The 21,955-nt window shown below is 45.6% G+C and overlaps 1 protein-coding gene across 1 annotated transcript in view; it reads left to right on the top strand.

The window, feature by feature from the left end:
- Positions 1 to 21,955, top strand: part of LOC126092250 (uncharacterized) — a 700,330-nt gene that overhangs the window by 397,981 nt on the left and 280,394 nt on the right. The window contains exon 6 of the mRNA XM_049907760.1: positions 10,936 to 10,999. Coding sequence (XP_049763717.1) covers positions 10,936 to 10,999 — 64 coding nt within the window. The remainder of the gene's footprint in view (positions 1 to 10,935; positions 11,000 to 21,955) is intronic.

A 21,955-nucleotide genomic window follows, 5' to 3' on the forward strand; every position in this document is an offset into this window, starting at 1 on the left:
ACGAGTTAAAAAAGTGTCTCAAAGAGTGGCGTAGGTCACAGATAGCAGAATTCCACAACGAGGGCGTTGAAATAGTCATTCTTCGATATGGCAGGTACAGCAGCCAGTTATGTAGACCCATAGCTGACAATTGTAGCTTTACATTGTACGACGGGGTGATGAAAGTTGATGCCTCCGAATTTTTTAAGGGAAAACTCTTAAAAGTTTTTTCTAATAAAACAAATGTTCTTAACACTCTGCATCTTTATTATTCATGTCTACATGTTTGCAGCCCTCTGCCGCAAGAGGACTCACAATTGTAGCGTGTAATATGGCGACGTGTGACGTAGCTATGTCGGTGCGTGAGAAACATCGTGCCGTAGTCGAATTTTGAATTTGAAGAGCACGTCCACCTGTGAAGCACTCTCTCCCTCAGTATGACGATGCCAGACCGCATCCGTGTGCTGGGACCTCGGCAACAATCCGACCCTTTGGGTCATCGATCATGCCGCACACAGTTCATAGTTAGCCCGATCCGATTTTCGCGTGTTTCCAAATCGTAAAGAACGCTTTGGAGGACTCCATTTTGATAGTGATGAAGCATTGTAAGCGGAGGCGAGGTTGAAGCTCCGTTAACAATGCCAGACATTCTACAGTGACGATATCAATAAATTGGTCTCTCGTCGGGAGATGGTTCAAATGGCTTTAAGCACTATGGGACTTAACATCTGAGGTCATCAGTCCCCTAGACTTAGAACTACATAAACCTAACTAACCTAAGGACATCACACACATCCATGCCCGAGGCAGGATTCGAACCGTAGCAGCAGCGCAGTTCCGGACTGAAGCGCCTAGACTCGTCAGGAGAAATGTGTGTATCGCTAAGGGGATAACATTGAGAAATAAATATGCACACATGAAGAATAAAGACGTAGAATGCTAATAACGTCCGTTTTATTTAAAAAGCTTTAAGAGTTTTCATATGAAAAAAATTCAGAGCCACTACTTTTCAGCAAGCCCAATAATAAAAATCGTATAATGTACTGGCGCTTTTTTTATAAATTACGGAACTTACTTTCTGAATAGCCCCTGTGTTTATGATACAACCCATGTTATCATGTTCGTACAGCAACGAAATCGGATGACTGATATCTTTTTCTTTCTTTCTAAGTGCTTCTTTTTCTCACTTGTGGCCACTATAGTCTCACGGCACTGTCGTAAGAAAAATCAACAATAACAGCGTCACCCAAACATTCAACGCGACGGCAGAACCATATCGCGTGAAAATATCCTGAGGCTGTCCGTAAACTGTAGTTAACTGGCCCGTCTTGTTGCTAGCATGTGTAGCACTACGCCTGCGAATCGCTCTCTAGATAGATTCTTCGTCGTGTGGCTCGAAAAAGCCGGTGCTACCTTACGATTCGCTCTTTCGGCCCTTTCCAGTGTGTGCCTCGAAGCAAACAGGCGTGCCACCTGAACGTCCTTGAGCGACAAGCCACGTGCGATACCGGTTGGCTTGTTGACACTTACCTAATTTCCGGTTCGTCGCTGACAACAAAACAAGCAAGAGGGAGTATTGGGTTGACGACCTGTCGAGGCAGAGCTCCAGCTCGTTTGGGCGCCTGCGGGGAAATTAATTAATTACTTCTGAATTTCGCGAACAGTTGCCTGCTATTCTTGTCGACGGTATCCCAGTACACGCACCATGTCAGAAAACGGCGAAGAGCTTGGGTATAACATAAAGTGAGCATCTCAGCTGAGCAGAAAATATAACGCTGTACGTAGATGTCCGCTTGCATCTGCTCTGTCCAGAAATTTCGGAACTTGTGTACTCCACGTTTTTGCCGAACCACAACTATTGTGATGTGACAAAACACATCATGTGTAATCAGATCCTAGAAATTTAGAATTAATCCTGAATGTTAGTGTGCGCTACATCTGCAGTATCCGTGTGTTTCACCATGTCAATGCTTCATACGCTCCACAAGTGTCTGCCACACGCCATTTCTACATCACAGTTACAGCAGGCTCGCAGGCATTCAATCATTCTTCCCGCGATCCATACGTGAATGAAGCGGAAGAAACCCTAATAAATAGTACAATGGGACGTATCTTCCGCCATGCACTTCACGGTGGTTTTCAGAGCGTAGATGTAGATGTCGATGTAGATGTAGATGAGAGGAGGGCAAGTTGAGGCAAGTTCAGTATCGTCTACCTCAAGAATGGAGATGACTCTCCATGAACAATATGCGGCTTTTAAATTCTGCATAAAAACAGCGCAATGAATAACGCATATTGCAAACATCAAAAAGTGAAATAAGTTTATACACAACAATGTTAAATATTAACTCTCTGAAAGAAGATTAATCTTAAGCACAATATTATGAAAGTTTAATTGGAAGAAGCTTTACATTAATCTTAAGCACAATAATATGAAAGTTTAATTGGATGTTTCTTTACAAAATTGCTCCTTCACGTACGTTATGATGTTGGTCAGTACTATGAAAATCACCCGATTCCGGTTCAGAGTTCGGTACTATTTAGGATGACAATCAATTCTACGGTGGATGGTTAGTCAAGTGACAAATTTGAGCGCAAGATTACCCAAGGCCACTCGAGTTTACAGTGGACGGCAAGCTGGTGAAACAACGAAGTTTACGCCTCTGCACCCCGTATTAACCTTAAGCTGCGACGTGCTGCTCTCTGCAAGGCCGCTCTCTCCCACTGAAATTCCTACAAAACTAATCTGGCCTTTGCTGAGCTTTCCAGCAGAAACCTTCCCTATGTTTCTCATTATGTGAGAAAACATGTACTCAGCCCTAGTCTTATTATATGTCGATATACACGCGCATGGTTGGAACAGCGTGCATATTATAGTGCATTCTCAGTTCTCACAAGAACAATTAACTAATCTGGCTGGTTCGTTTCTCCACAGTTGGAGCTAAACGTTGCTACAGCCAATTTTAACTGGAATGCAGCCACTGTGGACGCAGTGGCCACACCAGTTGCTTCTCTGCATCGTACGGAGCATTAAGCGCTCCGTTCTGCACTTGACATGAGTTCATGGAAGAGTCTCAACACAAAATTTCTCTCTTGTCCTACTCGTGGCAGAACTGCCTCCCTCCACTTGGGTTCCTTTTCCACGTCACGACTTTTTCCGACCAATAGGAGCGTTCCTCCCATTTTGTAGAAACACCCTCTACCAATCGCAACGTCCCTTCTCTCAAACTGCGTCGAAACTTCAGTAGTTTTCTCCTTCCTAGTGAGTTTCCGCCATTCAGACGTTTTGTGCCCATTCTAGATGCTTAAATACATTGACCTTTCCGTGTGTCACACTTGGTGGAGGAAAATGCGTCACTTGCTTTTGTTCGTATCCCGTTGGAATTTCGAAACACCATTTTCTAAAGCTTCTTCTCTACCCTTGTACCAATTCCCTCGCTACATTCGGCCCTCCAGCTTGAATCACCTGGCCCGGGGTCATTGTCCTCTTTCCTGCCACCCCTTTAAGTGGTCGCCGCCGTAAGTCCCGCAGCGTAGTTTCGCTACGCCGTTGTGGAGCTGGCTTTTCAAAACTAAAAGCGACTCGACTCGCGTTCCCTGTTCTACCTCCTACTAAAAAACATGCGTTGTATAGGAATGGTGTGTTAATTACTGTCGATTGACTGCCATCCCTTTTTGCATTACATATTGATAGGCAAATGTTCTCATAACTTTCGACTTACATTAGGTGTCATCATCACCTTCTCATTGCGATTTGTAAAGGTCTCATGTAGGTGCGAACCTGACCATTTACTCTGCCACCTTACTCAGTGTAAACTTTTAGAAAGATACCAAGCCGTGTCTACATTACACGGGTCAAACAGATGTCGTTACGTAGAAGTGAAGAAGCTTGTACAGGCCACACTAGTGTGGAGAGCTGAATCAGACCAGTCTTTGGACTGAAGACCACAATGACGTCTACAGCAACATTCTGTACGGTATGTGGTGGAGGGTACCTTTGGTACCACAAACTGATCTCCGTGTTCCACTACCAACTGGAGCGTGAGAAGAATGATTGTTGGTAAGCCTTTGTATTTGCACTAATTTCTCGAATTTTCTCGATGCGCTCATTTCGGGAGACGTATGTTGACGTAATATGTTATCCGGCTCTTTCCGGAAAGTGCTCTCTCAAATCGTCAATAGTAAACCTCTCTGTGATGCTCTCGTTTGCCACTGGAGCATGTTTAGTTTCTCTGTAACGCTCTCCCGCGACGAAACGCGCCTCTCTTCATTGAATCTTCTCTATCTCTTTATGTAGGTCCTACATGGCAAGGGTCCTAGACTGATGAACAATAGTCAATAATTGGTCGAATGGGCGCCTTGCAAACCAGTGCTTTAGCGGATGAATTACATTTTCTTAAGATTCTTCCTATGAATCTCAGTCTGGCATCTGCTTCTGTTTTATGATATTAAGAGAAATCAAGAGTTCAGCCGCCTACAGGTGTTGACATAAATCAATGGTGAAGGCTGAAAATATGTGCCAGACTGGGACTCGAACCCGGATGCTCCGTTTCTGTAGAGCGGTTGCCTTAGCCGTCTCGGTCATCCGCTCAAGCCTCCGGTCCGACATAAATTCTCAACCTGTCACGTCCAAGTAGCGTCCCCATCCATTCGACCTATTCCTCGGGCATATGGCGCATCCACAATGAAAGGACCTAGAGCCGTCGTCGCTCATATATAAGTCCTTGTACAAATCGCTACAGTGCTTCGGCGTTGTTACCTTCTTATAGCCAACCGCTTCATCTGCGAACAGTCTTAAATAGCTTACGACGATTTCTGCTAGATCACTTATATACACTGGAAACAGTAAGTGTCCCGTTACATTTGCTTAGGATTACCATGAAATTACTTTTACATCAATATATTTTGTTCCGTTAAGGCTTCTATTTGCAAGGAAGTCTCCAGTCCAGCTGTCGATACTCGATACTCGGTAAGCTCGTATTTTTTCTTCACTAAACAACAGTGCGGGATGGTGTGGAATGCCTCCTGAAGTCTAGGCATCAACCCGAGCGCTGATGCCCACACCGCTATGAATCTCATGGAGGAACAGGACGAGCCGAGTTTCGCAAGCTAAAATTTCTGAAGTCAGAATTGCTGTATCCACCTGATTTCCTTCAACCGTGGCTTTCCGGATGCCAGGACGTGTGAAAATTGCGAGTTGGATTCCGCGTTACCGATGTTTTCAGAACCCATTGTGGCTGGCACCGAGGACGTCGTTCGGTTCAAGGTGTATCCTGTTTGAGCTCGAAATACTTGTTAAAATTCTAGAACATATGGATGTCACGTGAACAGTTCCGTCTTGTCTTCTTTTATTAGTAGCTGTGCAGACACGCTCTGAGACACTTGCCTGTCAATTACTCTAACAATCAGCATCTTTCAAACCCAGCTGTGTGCGTTTTAACTTAAGCACAATCAGGCATGTCGCTCTATTAATACCAGACAGCAGGGAATACTGTTGGTAAATCTACGATAGCCAAAATATTTGGGATCATTCTGAATTGTACACAGACATGCAAGCAATATTACAAGAATATGAGGGTAAAGTTGAAGTGGAAATCAGAAATAACATCCTTCGCAAGATAACTACTACTACGTCGGGCTATCGACCAAAAACCCGAAGAACGACGGCACCAGCGACATGTTACAGAGCTGCAGATTACGCATCTCCAGTATGGTACAAGTCTACCCACGCAAACATAACTGAACTGCGTAGGTTTATTAAAGACTGTTTGAAATCCACACTACTTGCAACGTTCTACCATACCCCAAGCATAGCTCCACCAGACATTCGTCATGAAGTAGCAGTCAGTGGGGGAAGAACAAGTCAGGCTCATCAGAAAACCCACCGTTACTTGGGCTCGTTCCAACAACTCAAAGGGTGAGGTCCAGAAGGAGTTTCCTCAAGGCCACTTTTGTCTTGCGAAGAACAGCAGCTACAACAATTGTGAATTCCTCGACTTCACAATATCTCTACAGGTCTCTCCCTTCGGAAACCCTCCCACTTGGGTGGGTTGGTTGGTTGGTTGATTTGGGGGGGGGGGGGGGGGGGGGGAAGGGATCCAAACAGCAGCGAGGTCATCAGTCCCATCGGATTAGGGTAGAATGTGGACGGAAGTCGGCCGTGCCCTTCCAAAGCTACCATCCCGGAATTTGCCTGAAGCGATTTGGGGAAAACCTATACCAGGATGGCTGGACGCGGGTTTGTACCGTCGTCCTCCCAAATGCGAGTCCAATGTGCTAACCACTGCATCACCTCGCTCGGTCCCACTTGGCTTACACTGTGTGGAGGTCACTCATCCATCTTCTTTCTGGAACTGATGGATCCTGCGGTGAGCTGAGAAATAGCACTTTCCTTTGACTACCACAAACTGTGACTGCGCAGAAAAACAGACCATGGACCACATACTTCGCGGTGGTCTAATTTCATCTAGAGGCGCTGTAGTGCGCTGAGACTGAGGATCGTTTACCAAACCAATATCTTTTGTGGTTTAGTAAGGTTGGTGCTGTTGCCGCGCCAGTTACATATTCTGCCTGTTCAAGTGAGAGAATTCGCTGTTCTACTATAACTTACGTGACGTTTCCAAGGTAAGTGTCCCATAGCGTTTTGTTCATAATCTACGTTTAGTTCCTTAAATCAGCATATTCTTAACTATCTTTGCATACAGTGCAGTTGGGAAAAAATTGTTTATGGTGGTCACTGAATATTTTCTCAATAGATATGCGTTTGGGGCGGAATGGTCTATCGGAATAATCCGTTCCCTTTCATGACGTCTTTTATTCTTCACCTGACAAGTTCTACCTCATGTTTTGTCTTTCTCGTTTGCAGATGGTACGTCATTATGTATGGAAAACGGCGAGAGAAAATTTGTCCACGAAAAATATGCCCCCATCAATAACTCCACTGGGTAAAGCTACTTTGTTTTTAGCCCAGAAAATGTTACACCAATACCCAGAGTTACACCAGTGCAGAAACGATTGATAAGGAAGAGAGGTAAAACCGCAATTCTCACATCATCTCCCTATATGAAAGCGCTACAAGAAGCGGTCAAAAAGTTCCTGGAAGCTGAAGAAGCTAAAGAGAAAAGAGCAAAGATCACCTGCTACCTCCAGAAGAAAAGAAGAAAATGAAAGGAAAAGGACAAGATCTCCAATTATGAAACGTCCCCTTTGAACAGTTGTACTTGACTGTGCTTAATCTAACACACAATATTTTTAGCGCAACGCAATCTGACTTTCAAAAATCCCTGCAAAAGAATGGCCCTGACTAGCATTAACCTATACCTTTCACAAATCACTTACCTCACCAAAAATCTCCGTTACTCGAACTACTGCAATACAGCGAGCGCCACTACTGCCAGCTAAATAAAAGATTCAAACTACGGAAGGCACTAACTACTGATGGGCATAGTTAGCAAATGAAAGATTTTAATAGAGAACAAACAATGTATTTTTTTTTTTTTTTTGTGGTTTCAGGGCGCAAAACTGCTAAGGTCATTAGCGCCCAAAACAAACAATGTATTTACCTTAATAATCATAATATATATCCAGTCTTACAAATTTCAAAACTCCGCCATCTCTCTCGCCACATCCACCACTGCTGGCGGCTCACCTCCAACTGTGCAACGCTACGCGCTGTTCACATCCAGCTGCCGCTGCCCAACACTACAATGGCAGACAACAATGCAAACTAGCCACAGACTGCACACAGCACAGCCAGTGATTTTCATACAGAGCGCTACGTAACGTTGCCAATAAGAAAACATAAACAGCCTACTTACATAGCCTACTTACACAATGAAAGAAGAGAAAGATAAAAGAAAAGTAAACGGACACTACAGAAGCCGGCCGGAGTGACCGAGTGGTTCTAGGCGCTACAGTCTGGAACCGCGCGACATCTACGGTGACCGGTTCGAATCCTGCCTCGGGCATGGATGTGTGTGATGCCCTTAGGTTAGTTAGGTTTAAGTAGTTCTAAGTTCTAGGGGACTGATGACCTCAGAAGTTAAGTCCCATAGTGCTCAGAGCCATTTGAACCATTTGGAACTCTACAGAAAATGAAAAATCCGTAGACGACGAAGATGTGGCATGTGTATATTGGAACGAATTGTATTCCACTTCAGTCGAAGGGCTGCATGTCATAAGTGCAAGCAGTGGGTTCATAACTCTGTGTGCTGGTATAGATAGTGAGGACGATGGAGCCCAGTTTATCTGTAAGATGTGTCATCGAAGACGAACTAGAAGACTCTTTTTTAGGTTATTGACATAACAAACGAAATATACTATTTTCTGCTATCATCACTTGCAAATTCTATCACAAAAATGTTTAAATAAACGGCTCCTAATTTTTCTAAATAGTTTGTTTTTATTGTTGAGGCTGTTAAAAATTTTGACGGGCCGTTCCGCCCCCGGTCTCCCCTAATAACCATATTATTGTATTTGTTTCTGACTCGAATAAATAATAAAACATTTTCAGTATCTATGCACACTGTATAAAATATAAACATTTCAAAGAATAAAGACGGCCCTCCAGAGCTCGGAACGCAGCCTGACTGAAATAAAACCGATGTTTGCTACTGGAAACCGAGGTGTCTCCCTTGTCTTTTAGCACTGTAAATCGGTCTGGGCTCCTACAATTATTCACAGTCTTTTGCCGAGCAATGAGTCGCGAGCTCTGACAGAATCGCATTGTATTCGAAATACCTGTCTGTTCATACATACACTGCCTGAGATAAGACAAGGTCGTATTGCAATGTAACTTCCTACATGAACGCATCATTGGCGGGTTAGTAAATGATAAGTAGTTGCACCTTTCTATGACAGATACAATGGCCACCAAAGTGCATTAGTGTCGTTTGTGTTTAGTATTGTTACCAGGACTGGTAGGGTATATAATGGGCGTGAACAGCGTTATAAGGCTGACGGAATACTGTGAAGGACACGATGATGCCCGATCTCGTGTGAGATAGTGTTGTCGGAACGTGAGAGAGTTTGAAAGGGGCATCATTGTGGGTTTCCATTTGGCCGGCTGGTCGAATAGTGCAATATCTTTATTTGTGACGCTTTACAACGTGACAATTACCCTATGGTGGACTGCATGGGGAGGTGATGGCAGGCTCATTCCTCGCCATGCTTCGGGTCGACCACGTTTGATCACCACAAGGGCGGTTCGCCACATAATGCACCAAGCACATCGTAACCTCTACACGTCTTTGCCTGCCACCTGGAAACAGGTAATGGAATCCCTACAACATTCTGTGACATCCTGCATCATTGGTCGGAGGCTAACAGCAGCCGAACTATGACTTACACCACAACAAAGTCGGCTGCGTTTGAAGTGATGCCATGACCAAGAAGTACGGACTGCCACTGAATGCTGTTGCATACTGACATCTTGGGTTGTCGGGTGTTCTGCCGGATATCAGCGTCGTACTTGCACGATATTTCGGTCACGTAGCTCGTGACCTCCATCAGGTGCGACCTGAGACTGCTCCTCGAGTGGACCTGGTCCAGTATTTATGCCTATGGCCTTCCCCCTCCACCAACGGCTGTAGGCGCTTCCTCTGTGGTCCGCGCCCATTCCCTGCGACCTGCTGGAGCGTTGCTGCTCCGTTTTCCGTCCGCTGCGGTTCTAGGTGTTCCCTCTGCGGTCCGCGCCCACCAGACCCGCTCCTGGGGGTTTCATCTACGGTCTGGGGTACCAAGCGTTCCCCCTGCGGTCCGCGCCCGCTCACCACGACCTGTTGGAGCGTTGCCGCTCCGTTTTTCGTCCGCTGCGGCTCTGGATGTTCCCTCTGCGGTCCGCGCCCACCAGTCCCACTTCTGGGTGTTCCATCTTCGGTCTGGTGCGCCTGGCAGTCCGTCAGGGGCTAGTTTTCCATCTCCATGTCTCTGGTTCTTCTGTTTGTGTAGTGTTGCAGCTGGCCCCATTGCTCCTTTAACAATTCCAGAGCCGGATCCCCGGCTCTGCGTAGCTGGTACCCTGTGTCACAGTTCATAATATCGTCAGCCATTTTAATTTCTATCGATTCTCTTATAACACTGTCCCAAAATCTGTTGCATAGTGTTCAGCGATTAATCGCGGTTCTGCATTATTCCAAATACCACTGATGGAGAGTACGTCAACAATCTCCCAATGATTTGGAGAGGCACAGCGGTGTTACTCGGTGTGAGGATCCATCGGGTATGAACACAGTAGTGACTGACGCTACATCACAGACATCCTGCGCCTTCGTGTGATTTCTCATGTGGCAGTACTGTGGTGCCTGGTTTCAACAGGGCACTCGTTGTCCACCTATGGTACGTGTCTCTATGAACGGTTTGCATGGTTTTGCGGTACTATCGTGGCCAGCAAGATTCCCAGATCCGTCTCCAGCAGAAAATGCGTATGACCATCTAGAACATCACTTCCATCAATGAGCAGTTACAACATCTGCGGCCACCTCGCCTCAAGAGTGAATGCAACGGCTTTATGACACCCTTCCAAACCAAATCAGCGCATACATCCAGACCAGAGTGTGTGCAACTGTACACTGATAAGAAGGCTCATACTACCAAGTTCTTCGTAAATTTGACTCGAATTTTTAATCAACGAAATAACGTCACACACCCTCTCAACCACTCACCTTTTTTTGACAGGCAGCGTATTTAGGTCCTGTCTGGTTTCCACAGATCAACTGCTAATATCAAAATGGTTCCTTTGTGGAGACCGCAGCACAGTTCCTACCCCAACCTGGACCGTCCACAACCTTTGTCGAGATAGTGTCTGAATGACTCCCCAATGCGATTCATCAAAATGTCCTCATTATCGACGACAGTTTCAACATTTATCTTCCTTCTTCCGACATAGGTTTACGCTTTTAAACGCTCTTTCCTAAAAGCAAATGTAGAAACAGTGCAACACTTTTTGTTCTGTTTCAGGTGTCACTAGACAGTTGCGGAAAACTTTCCGATGTGTACGACACGTCCACTGACAGCTTTGAAGGTGAGTAGAGCGCTACGCAGGATACATTTGTTTGAGTGTCTGTGGTATGTAGGCACACACATGCTGAGTATTACTCTACTACTAAGTTACTTTTTTAGCGAGCAATAAAACTGTGTTAAAGTGAATGACCGTGGAAAGGGGAGAGGCGAATGTCCAGTCCTACACTAACATTATGGCTGTATTCTCACTATAAAACATCAAAGCAGACAGAAAGCAAAAGACGATGCAGGCTTTTGAGTGCTATAGTAGAAGACCAGGAGGTTCGGCACAACCATCTGGCATCACCATCAGCATCACCAGCAGCACTAGCAACGACAACCATTCGACGCACACCGCTGAGTAAAGGTTTCCCCTAGTCCCTTCTAAACATATACACTCCTGGAAATTGAAATAAGAACACCGTGAATTCATTGTCCCAGGAAAGGGAAACTTTATTGACACATTCCTGGGGTCAGATACATCACATGATCACACTGACAGAACCACAGGCACATAGACACAGGCAACAGAGCATGCACAATGTCGGCACTAGTACAGTGTATATCCACCTTTCGCAGCAATGCAGGCTGCTATTCTCCCATGGAGACGATCATAGAGATGCTGGATGTAGTCCTGTGGAACGGCTTGCCATGCCATTTACACCTGGCGCCTCAGTTGGACCAGCGTTTGTGCTGGACGTGCAGACCGCGTGAGACGACGCTTCATCCAGTCCCAAACATGCTCAATGGGGGACAGATCCGGAGATCTTGCTGGCCAGGGTAGTTGACTTACACCTTCTAGAGCACGTTGGGTGGCACGGGATACATGCGGACGTGCATTGTCCTGTTGGAACAGCAAGTTCCCTTGCCGGTCTAGGAATGGTAGAACGATGGGTTCGATGACGGTTTGGATGTACCGTGCACTATTCAGTGTCCCCTCGACGATCACCAGTGGTGTACGGCCAGTGTAGGAGATCGCTCCCCACACCATGATGCCGGGTGTTGGCCCTGTGTGCCTCGGTCGTATGCAGTCCTGATTGTGGCGCTCACCTGCACGGCGCCAAACACGCATACGACCATCATTGGCACCGAGGCAGAAGCGACTCTCATCGCTGAAGACGACACGTCTCCATTCGTCCCTCCATTCACGCCTGTCGCGACACCACTGGAGGCGGGCTGCACGATGTTGGGGCGTGAGCGGAAGACGGCCTAACGGTGTGCGGGACCGTAGCCCAGCTTCATGGAGACGGTTGCGAATGGTCCTCGCCGATACCCCAGGAGCAACAGTGTCCCTAATTTGCTGGGAAGTGGCGGTGCGGTCCCCTACGGCACTGCGTAGGATCCTACGGTCTTGGCGTGCATCCGTGCGTCGCTGCGGTCCGGTCCCAGGTCGACGGGACCGTGCACCTTCCGCCAACCACTGGCGACAACATCGATGTACTGTGGAGACCTCACGCCCCACGTGTTGAGCAATTCGGCGGTACGTCCACCCGGCCTCCCGCATGCCCACTATACGCCCTCGCTCAAAGTCCGTCAACTGCACATACGGTTCACGTCCACGCTGTCGCGGCATGCTACCAGTGTTAAAGACTGCGATGGAGCTCCGTATGCCACGGCAAACTGGCTGACACTGACGGCGGCGGTGCACAAATGCTGCGCAGCTAGCGCCATTCGACGGCCAACACCGCGGTTCCTGGTGTGTCCGCTGTGCCGTGCGTGTGATCATTGCTTGTACAGCCCTCTCGCAGTGTCCGGAGCAAGTATGGTGGGTCTGACACATCGGTGTCAATGTGTTCTTTTTTCCATTTCCAGGAGTGTACATACACACATACAGGGTGTTTCAAAAATGACCGGTATATTTGAAACGGCAAGAAAAACTAAACGAGCAGCGATAGAAATACACCGTTTGTTGCAATATGCTTGGGACAACAGTACATTTTCAGGCGGACAAACTTTCGAAATTACAGTAGTTACAATTTTCAACAACAGATGGCGCTGCAAGTGATGTGAAAGATATAGAAGACAACTCAGTCTGTGGGTGCGCCATTCTGTACGTCGTCTTTCTGCTGTAAGCGTGTGCTGTTCACAACATGCAAGTGTGCTGTAGACAACATGGTTTATTCCTTAGAACAGAGGATTTTTCTGGTGTTGGAATTCCACCGCCTAGAACACAGTGTTGTTGCAACAAGACGAAGTTTTCAACGGAGGTTTAATGTAACCAAAGGACCGAAAAGCGACACAATAAAGGATCTGTTTGAAAAATTTCAACGGACTGGGAACGTGACGGATGAACGTGCTGGAAATGTAGGGCGACCGCATACGGCAACCACAGAGGGCAACGCGCAGCTAGTGCAGCAGGTGATCCGACAGCGGCCTCGGGTTTCCGTTCGCCGTGTTGCAGCTGCGGTCCAAATGACGCCAACGTCCACGTATCGTCTCATGCCCCAGAGTTTACACCTCTATCCGTACAAAATTCAAACGCGGCAACCCCTCAGCGCCGCTACCATTGCTGCACGAGAGACATTCGCTAACGATATAGTGCACAGGAATGATGACGGCGATATGCATGTGGGCAGCATTTGGTTTACTGACGAAGCTTATTTTTAGCTGGACGGCTTCGTCAATAAACAGAACTGGCACATATGGGGAATCGAAAAACCCCATGTTGCAGTCCCATCGTCCCTGCATCCTCAAAAAGTACTGGTCTGGGCCGCCATTTCTTCCAAAGGAATCATTGGCCCATTTTTCAGATCCGAAACGATTACTGCATCAAGCTATCTGGACATTCTTCGTGAATTTGTGGCGGTACAAACTGCCTTAGACGACACTGCGAACACCTCGTGGTTAATGTAAGATGGTGCGCGGCCACATCGCACGGCCGACGTCTTTAATTTCCTGAATTCATATTTCGATGATCGTGTGATTGCTTTGGGGTATCCGAAACATACAGGAGGCAGCGTGGATTGGCCTCCCTATTCGCCAGACATGAACCCCTGTGACTTCTTTCTGTGGGGACACTTGAAAGACCAGGTGTACCGCCAGAATCCAGAAACAATTGAACAGCTGAAGCAGTACATCTCATCTGCATGTGAAGCCATTCCGCCAGACACGTTGTCAAAGGTTTCGGGTAATTTCATTCAGAGACTACGCCATATTATTGCTACGCATGGTGGATATGTGGAAAATATCGTACTGTAGAGTTTCCCAGACCGCAGCGCCATCTGTTGTTGAAAATTGTAACTACTGTAATTTCGAAAGTTTGTCTGCCTGAAAATGTACTGTTGTCCCAAGCATATTGCAACAAACGGTGTATTTCTATCGCTGCTCGTTTAGTTTTTATTGCCGTTTCAAATATACCGGTCATTTTTGAAACACCCTGTATATTGTACTAGAATTGAAATGTGATTACATTTTCAAGCAATTTGGGTGCATAGATCCTGTACATACATACAATAAGTTCCACTAGAAAGTGCACGCCGTGAGAGAGATGAGCGTATGGCATCGTTGGCCGGGAGGCCCGATTCGGGGAAGTTCGGCCGCCAAGTGCAAGTCTTATTTCAGTCGACGCCACGTTGGGCGACTTGCGTGCCAATTATGAGGATGAGGACAACAGAACACCCAGTCGACAAACGGAGAAAATCTCCAACCTGGCTGAGAATCAAACCCGGGCCCGCTTGCATGGGAGGCAACCATGTTACCACCCAGCTAAGCAGGCGGACTGTACGCTGTTATCTGCATGAAATAAAACATACTATTATAAATCTATGTTTGCATGAAAATACATGTTATTACTAATTGCATAATTACCTAACAGTTAAGCCAGTCGCCGGCCACGGTGGCCGTGCGGTTCTAGGCGTTTCAGTCCGGAACAGCACTGCTGCTACGGTCGCAGGTTCGAATCCTGTCTCGGGCATGGATGTGTGTGATGTCCTTAGGTTAGTTAGGTTTAAGTAGTTCTGGGGTACTGATGACCTCAGATGTTAAGTCCCATAGTGCTCAGAGCCATGTTTGAAGTTATTCCAGTCGCTGCCATCATCGATTATAGCTAGACACCTTTTTGGCATCCTTTTCACTAGATTTTCTGCATATTCTCTAGGTAACGATCTCCATATATGACAAATGCTTCACGTATATATTGCCTTTCCTTTAAACTTCCTGTTAATATACGATCAAACATTTTCGATCGGATTTGCTTCCGGAGACACTGCAGGCGAGTCCATCGTGGCACGCTGTTGCCTTGTTTCCACGCTGTACAGAGACGGCTGCGCTGATTCGGATCATTATTCTCCTGAAGCACCCAGTTTGGCTCGTCCGAACCAAATAGCTTCTTAACAGATCTCAGAAGGCATTTTTTCAGCGTTTAAATCGGCTGTTAAATAAGTGCAAATAGCCAATACATTCAACTCTCACACTGTTTATCTATACACTGTGCAAAAGTGCATTGATTACAAATTCTAGACTGCGGCCAGAGATGTCGCTGAGACGTTACATTTAAAATTATGGCTTACAACTTCTTGTGCAACTGCCTGTACGTAGAGACATACATACACATCCTGAGATCACAGACCCTGCAGACAACGCACTGCATCTACATACTGCCTCCATTCCTTTCTGTTTTTTGCTCGGTTCCATCAGGCGTCTTCAATCCGCAGGGCTACCGGGTTCGCCGCCAGATCGTCCATCCAGCTCCGCCTTGCTCGCCTATGGGGTGCCTGGTGCCTGGTTTTCCCTCAGATGCGTTCCTCACCTGTCTTTTTTCTGGTATACGGACTACATGGCCCACCCATTGGATTCTTTTGCTCTTCAGTTTCTATAGGATTTTTTGTTGTTGTATCAGGAGGTAGATTTCCTCATTCTTCTTCCTCCTCATCCTTCATTCTCCTTTATCTAAGATGGGTCTCCATATCTTCCTCATTGCTCTTCTTTCAAACATTAATAGTTTTTCCTTTCTTCGTTTAGTTACGTTCCAGATTTGTGAGCTGTACATGACTGCTGGGCATATCGCTGTGGTACATATTTTCATCTTAGTATTCGGCGAATATTGTTTTCGAGTTGCGCGTCTTCCTGAGCGAATACAAGCATTTCATTCCCACTGTTATTCTTTTCTTGATGTCCATTCCTATGCTGTCGTCACTGTCAAACCAAGACCACAAGTATTTAAACTGGTGAACTTTCTTGAACCTCATGGCACCTACCTCAAGAATTCCTTCCTGCACTTGTCTTCTTCCTAACTGCATGAAATCCGTTTTGTCTTGATTCACCTTCAGCGCAACTTTCTGTGCGTAGGCGTACACTATCTGGTACATTTATTTAAACTCATGGATTTATTCACTTAGTAATATTACATCATCTGCATACGCGAGAGGTTGATAGGAAAGGTGTTAAGACATCAGGGAATGACTTCCATGGTACTAGAGGGAGCTGTAGAAGGCAAAAGCTGTATAGGAAGACAGAGATTGGAATACATGCAGCAGCTAATTGAGGACATAGGTTCTGAGATGAGAAGTTTGGCTACTCCTGCGGATGCTGTCATTTGCACGTTGGAAATCGACGAACTGGCTGTAGATATCTTGGTCATATTCCCAGTGTTTTTCATGCAACTGTTTTAGAGTGCAAATGTGATCTGTTGTAGAATGGTTTGTTCAAAAGCCATTTTGGTATTCCTGTATGTTGCCCTTTTGCATCCACGACATAATTCTGCTACACACATCCACATTACTCCTGTATGTTTTCTAACGTCACCTAGTCTCCTTCCTTCAAGTCGTTGTCTGGTTCTTCCTTTATCTTATCCATGGTCCATCTACCATCCACTCGCCTAGCTTCATGCCCCACCTACCTCCATGTGATTTCCTTATAGTCATAGTTACAAATTCCACTCTAGTGTACTCTCTGATCCGTTTCCTTGTTTTCTAGTGTTTCCCAATCTCTCTCAACATGACTGTTTCTCCATTGCTTGATGAGGTATCCTCCGTATCAAAATTGAAAGCTCATGCCGTAAGTCAAAACCGGTAATATTTATATATGCATGCATATTATTTGGCGCTATTAGGGGCTTCATGTCCCCTCTTACATTTAATCGAACACCTTAGTAAATCAGCATAACTATTTGTACAGATTGTGAGCAATATACGCTGCCTGAAAAAAGAGTGAAGCACTCAGAAGACGTGGTCGTACTTCACTGTAACTTCGTACATGTACACACCATCGACGGTTATGTAAATGATTGATTGCAGTTTTTTGCGAAAGGTAGGACTGCTATGACAGTGCATTAGTATTTTTCGTGTGTAGTGTTTTTACAATGCCTGTTAGGTTATACAGGGGACGTGAAACGCGTCATATGTTGAGTGGTCACTGTGAAGGACGCGGAGACGCTGGACACTCATTTAAGACAGCGTCATCAGCACCTGACCTTACGACTTACCTTAGAAGAAAGATTAAGGAAAGGCAAACCTACGTTTCTAGCATTTGTAGACTTAGAGAAAGCTTTTGACAATGTTGACTGGAATATTCTCTTTCAAATTCTAAAGATGGCGGGGGTAAAATACAGGGAGCGAAAAGCTATTTACAATTTGTACAGAAACCAGATGGCAGTTATAAGAGTCGAGGGACATGAAAGGGAAGCAGTTGTTGGGAAGGGAGTAAGACAGGGTTGTAGCCTCTCCCCGATGTTATTCAATCTGTATATTGAGCAAGGAGTAAAGGAAACAAAAGAAAAATTCGGAGTAGGTATTAAAATCCATGGAGAAGAAATAAAAACTTTGAGGTTCGCCGATGACATTGTAATTCTGTCAGAGACAGCGAAGGACTTGGAAGAACAGTTGAATGGAATGGACAGTGTCTTGAAAGGAGGATATAAGATGAACATCAAAAAAAGCAAAACGAGGGTAATGGAATGTAGTAGAGTTAAGTCGGGTGATGCTGAGGGAATTAGATTAGGAAATGAGACACTTAAAGTAGTAAAGGAGTTTTGCTATTTGGGGAGCAAAATAACTGATGATGGTCGAAGTAGAGAGGATATAAAATGTAGACTGGCAATGGCAAGGAAAGCGTTTCTGAAGAAGAGAAATTTGTTAACATCGAGTATAGATTTAAGTGTCAGGAAGTCATTTCTGAAAGTATTTGTATGGAGTGTAGCCATGTATGGAAGTGAAACATGGACGGTAAATAGTTTGGACAAGAAGAGAATAGAAGCTTTCGAAATGTGGTGCTACAGAAGAATGCTGAAGATTAGATGGGTAGATCACATAACTAATGAGGAAGTATTGAATAGGATTGGGGAGAAGAGAAGTTTGTGGCACAACTTGACCAGAAGAAGGGATCGGTTGGTAGGACATGTTCTGAGGCATCAAGGGATCACCAATTTAGTATTGGAGGGCAGCGTGGAGGGTAAAAATCGTAGGGGGAGACCAAGAGATGAATACACTAAGCAGATTCAGAAGGATGTAGGTTGCAGTAGGTACTGGGAGATGAAGAAGCTTGCACAGGATAGAGTAGCATGGAGAGCTGCATCAAAGCAGTCTCAGGACTGAAGACCACAACAACAACATCAGCACCTGATAATGAGTTTGAGAGGGGCGTCAGCGTGGGTCTCGATTCGGACGGCCTATCGAATCGTTCAGTATCCAGATTTGTGGAGCATTCGCATTTGGCAGTGGACTGTATGGGAAGATGATGGCAGGCATACTCGACGTCGAGGTTCCGTGCGACCGCGTTTGAGCACCACAAGGGAGGATCACCGCACTGTGCACCAAGCACACCATAACACTTTCGCATCCGTGCCTGCAATCCGAGAAGCACTGAAGTTGCGCAGGTCACACCAACCCTGAAGAAAGGAAACGGAAGTAATCTGATAAATTACAGACCCATATCACCAATGTCGATGTAGAGTAGGATTGAAACTTCCTGGCAGATTAAAACTGTGTGCCGGACCGAGACTGGAACTCGGGACCTTTGCCTTTCGCGGGCAAGTGCTTTACCAACTGAGCTACCCAAGCACGACCCACGCCCCGTCCTCGCAGGTTTACTTCTGCCAGTACCTCGTCTCCTACCTTCCAAACTTTACAGAAGCTCTCCTGCAGTGCGTGAGTCGTGCTTGGGTAGCTCATTTGGTAGAGCACTTGCCCGCGAAAGGCAAAGGTCCCGAGTTCGAGTCTCGGTCCGGCACACTGTTTTAATCTGCCAGGAAGTTTTATATCAGCGCACACTCCGCTGCAGAGCGAAAATCTCATTCTAGAGTAGGATATTTCGAACATATTTTGTGTTCGGACATTATAAATTGGTCAGTTTCACGAGTAAGTGTACGCTGTCTTCTGTATGAAATAACACTATTATAAATATATGTTGACATGAAAATACATGTTATTACTAATTGTGCAATTACCTAATACTTAATCCAATCGCTGCCGTTACCGATTATCGTTTGGCACCTTTTTAGCATGCTTTTCAGGAGATTTTTTGCATATTCTCTCGGTAATGATCTCCATATCATCCTGATTTTATATGACAGTTGCTTCAAAGTATATATTGGTTTTCCTTTAAGCTTCATCTAAATATACGACCAAACATTTTCGATCGTTTTTGCATTCGGCGGCATTGCTGGCCAATCCATCGTGGACACCCCATTGTCTTGTTTCCACTCTGTGCAGAGACTGCTGCGATGTTTCAGATCATTATCCTCTTGAAGCACCCACTTTGCCTCGTTCGAACCAAATAGCTTCTTAACGGACCTCAGAAGGCATTTTTTATACATATTGCACATTTTTCAGCGTTTAAACTGACTGTAAATACAGGGTGTTTCAAAAATGACCGGTATATTTGAAACGGCAATAAAAACTAAACGAGCAGCGATAGAAATACACCGTTTGTTGCAATATGCTTGCGACAACAGTGCATTTTCAGGCGGACAAACTTTCGAAATTACAGTAGTTACAATTTTCAACAACAGATGACGCTGCAAGTGATGTGAAAGATATAGAAGACAACGCAGTCTGTGGGTGCGCCATTCTGTACGTCGTCTTTCTGCTGTAAGCGTGTGCTGTTCACAACGTGCAAGTGAGCTGTAGACAACATGGTTTATTCCTTAGAACAGAGGATTTTTCTGGTGTTGGAATTCCACCGCCTAGAACACAGTGTTGTTGCAACAAGACGAAGTTTTCAACGGAGGTTTAATGTAACCAAAGGACCGAAAAGCGATACAATAAAGGATCTGTTTGAAAAATTTCAACGGACTGGGAACGTGACGGATGAACGTGCTGGAAAGGTAGGGCGACCGCGTACGGCAACCACAGAGGGCAACGCGCAGCAGGTGATCCGACAGCGGCCTCGGGTTTCCGTTCGCCGTGTTGCAGCTGCGGTCCAAATGACGCCAACGTCCACGTATCGTCTCATGCGCAAGAGTTTACACCTCTATCCATGCAAAATTCAAACGCGGCAACCCCTCAGCGCCGCTACCATTGCTGCACGAGAGACATTCGCTAACGATATAGTGCACAGGATTGATGACGGCGATATGCATGTGGGCAGAATTTGGTTTACTGACGAAGCTTATTTTTACCTGGACGGCTTCGTCAATAAACAGAACTGGCGCATATGGGGAACCGAAAAGCCCCATGTTGCAGTCCCATCGTCCCTGCATCCTCAAAAAGTACTGGTCTGGGCCGCCATTTCTTCCAAAGGAATCATTGGCTCATTTTTCAGATCCGTAACGATTACTGCATCACGCTATCTGGACATTCTTCGTGAATTTGTGGCGGTACAAACTGCCTTAGACGACACTGCGAACACCTCGTGGTTTATGCAAGATGGTGCCCGGCCACATCGCACGGCCGACGTCTTTAATTTCCTGAATGAATATTTCGATGATCGTGTGATTGCTTTGGGCTATCCGAAACATACAGGAGGCGGCGTGGATTGGCCTCCCTATTCGCCGACATGAACCCCTGTGACTTCTTTCTGTGGGGACACTTGAAAGACCAGGTGTACCGCCAGAATCCAGAAACAATTGAACAGCTGAAGCAGTACATCTCATCTGCATGTGAAGCCATTCCGCCAGACACGTCGTCAAAGGTTTCGGGTAATTTCATTCAGAGACTATGCCATATTATTGCTACGCATGGTGGATATGTGGAAAATATCGTACTATACAGTTTCCCAGACCGCAGCGCCATCTGTTGTTGAAAATTGTAACTACTGTAATTTCGAAAGTTTGTCCGCCTGAAAATGTACTGTTGTCCCAAGCATATTGCAACAAACGGTGTATTTCTATCGCTGCTCGTTTAGTTTTTATTGCCGTTTCAAATATACCGGTCATTTTTGAAACACCCTGTAAGTGCAAATAGCCAAAACTACAACCGACAAAGAAATCTTTCAACTCTCACACTGTTTACCAACACACTGTGCTAAGGCGCACAGAGAACAGATTAGAGATCACTACTGGAGATGCTGCTGCGGACGTTACATTTAAAATTATGGCTTACACTTTCTTGTGAAACTGACTGTACCTCAAAGAAAACGATCTATTGACAAATAGTGAGCACGCATTCAGAAAACATCGTTCTTGTGAAACACAACTAGTTCTTTATTCACCCGAGGTAATGATTGGTATAGTAACGGGATCTCAAATTTATTCTATATTTGCAGTAGGTTTTTGACACCGTTCCTCATAAGCGATTTCTAATCAAATTGCATGCCTGTGGAGTATCGTCTCAGTTCTAAGACTGGATTTGAAATTTCATGTAAAAAGGGTCACAGTTAATTGCCGGAAAGTGATCGAGTAAAACAGAAGTGATATCTGACGTTCCTCAAGGACGTCTTATAGGCCTTCCACTGTTCCTAATCTACATAAACGGCAACCCCGCGCAGACTTTGCCGATGATGCTGTCATTTACCGTCTCCTAAAGCCAGCAGAAGATCAAAACAAATTGCAAAATTTATTAGACAAGATATCTGTATGGTGCGAAAGGTGGCAACTGACTGAAAG

This window comes from Schistocerca cancellata, chromosome 7 (assembly GCF_023864275.1).
Source record: "Schistocerca cancellata isolate TAMUIC-IGC-003103 chromosome 7, iqSchCanc2.1, whole genome shotgun sequence".
Taxonomy (NCBI): Eukaryota; Metazoa; Arthropoda; class Insecta; order Orthoptera; family Acrididae; genus Schistocerca; species Schistocerca cancellata.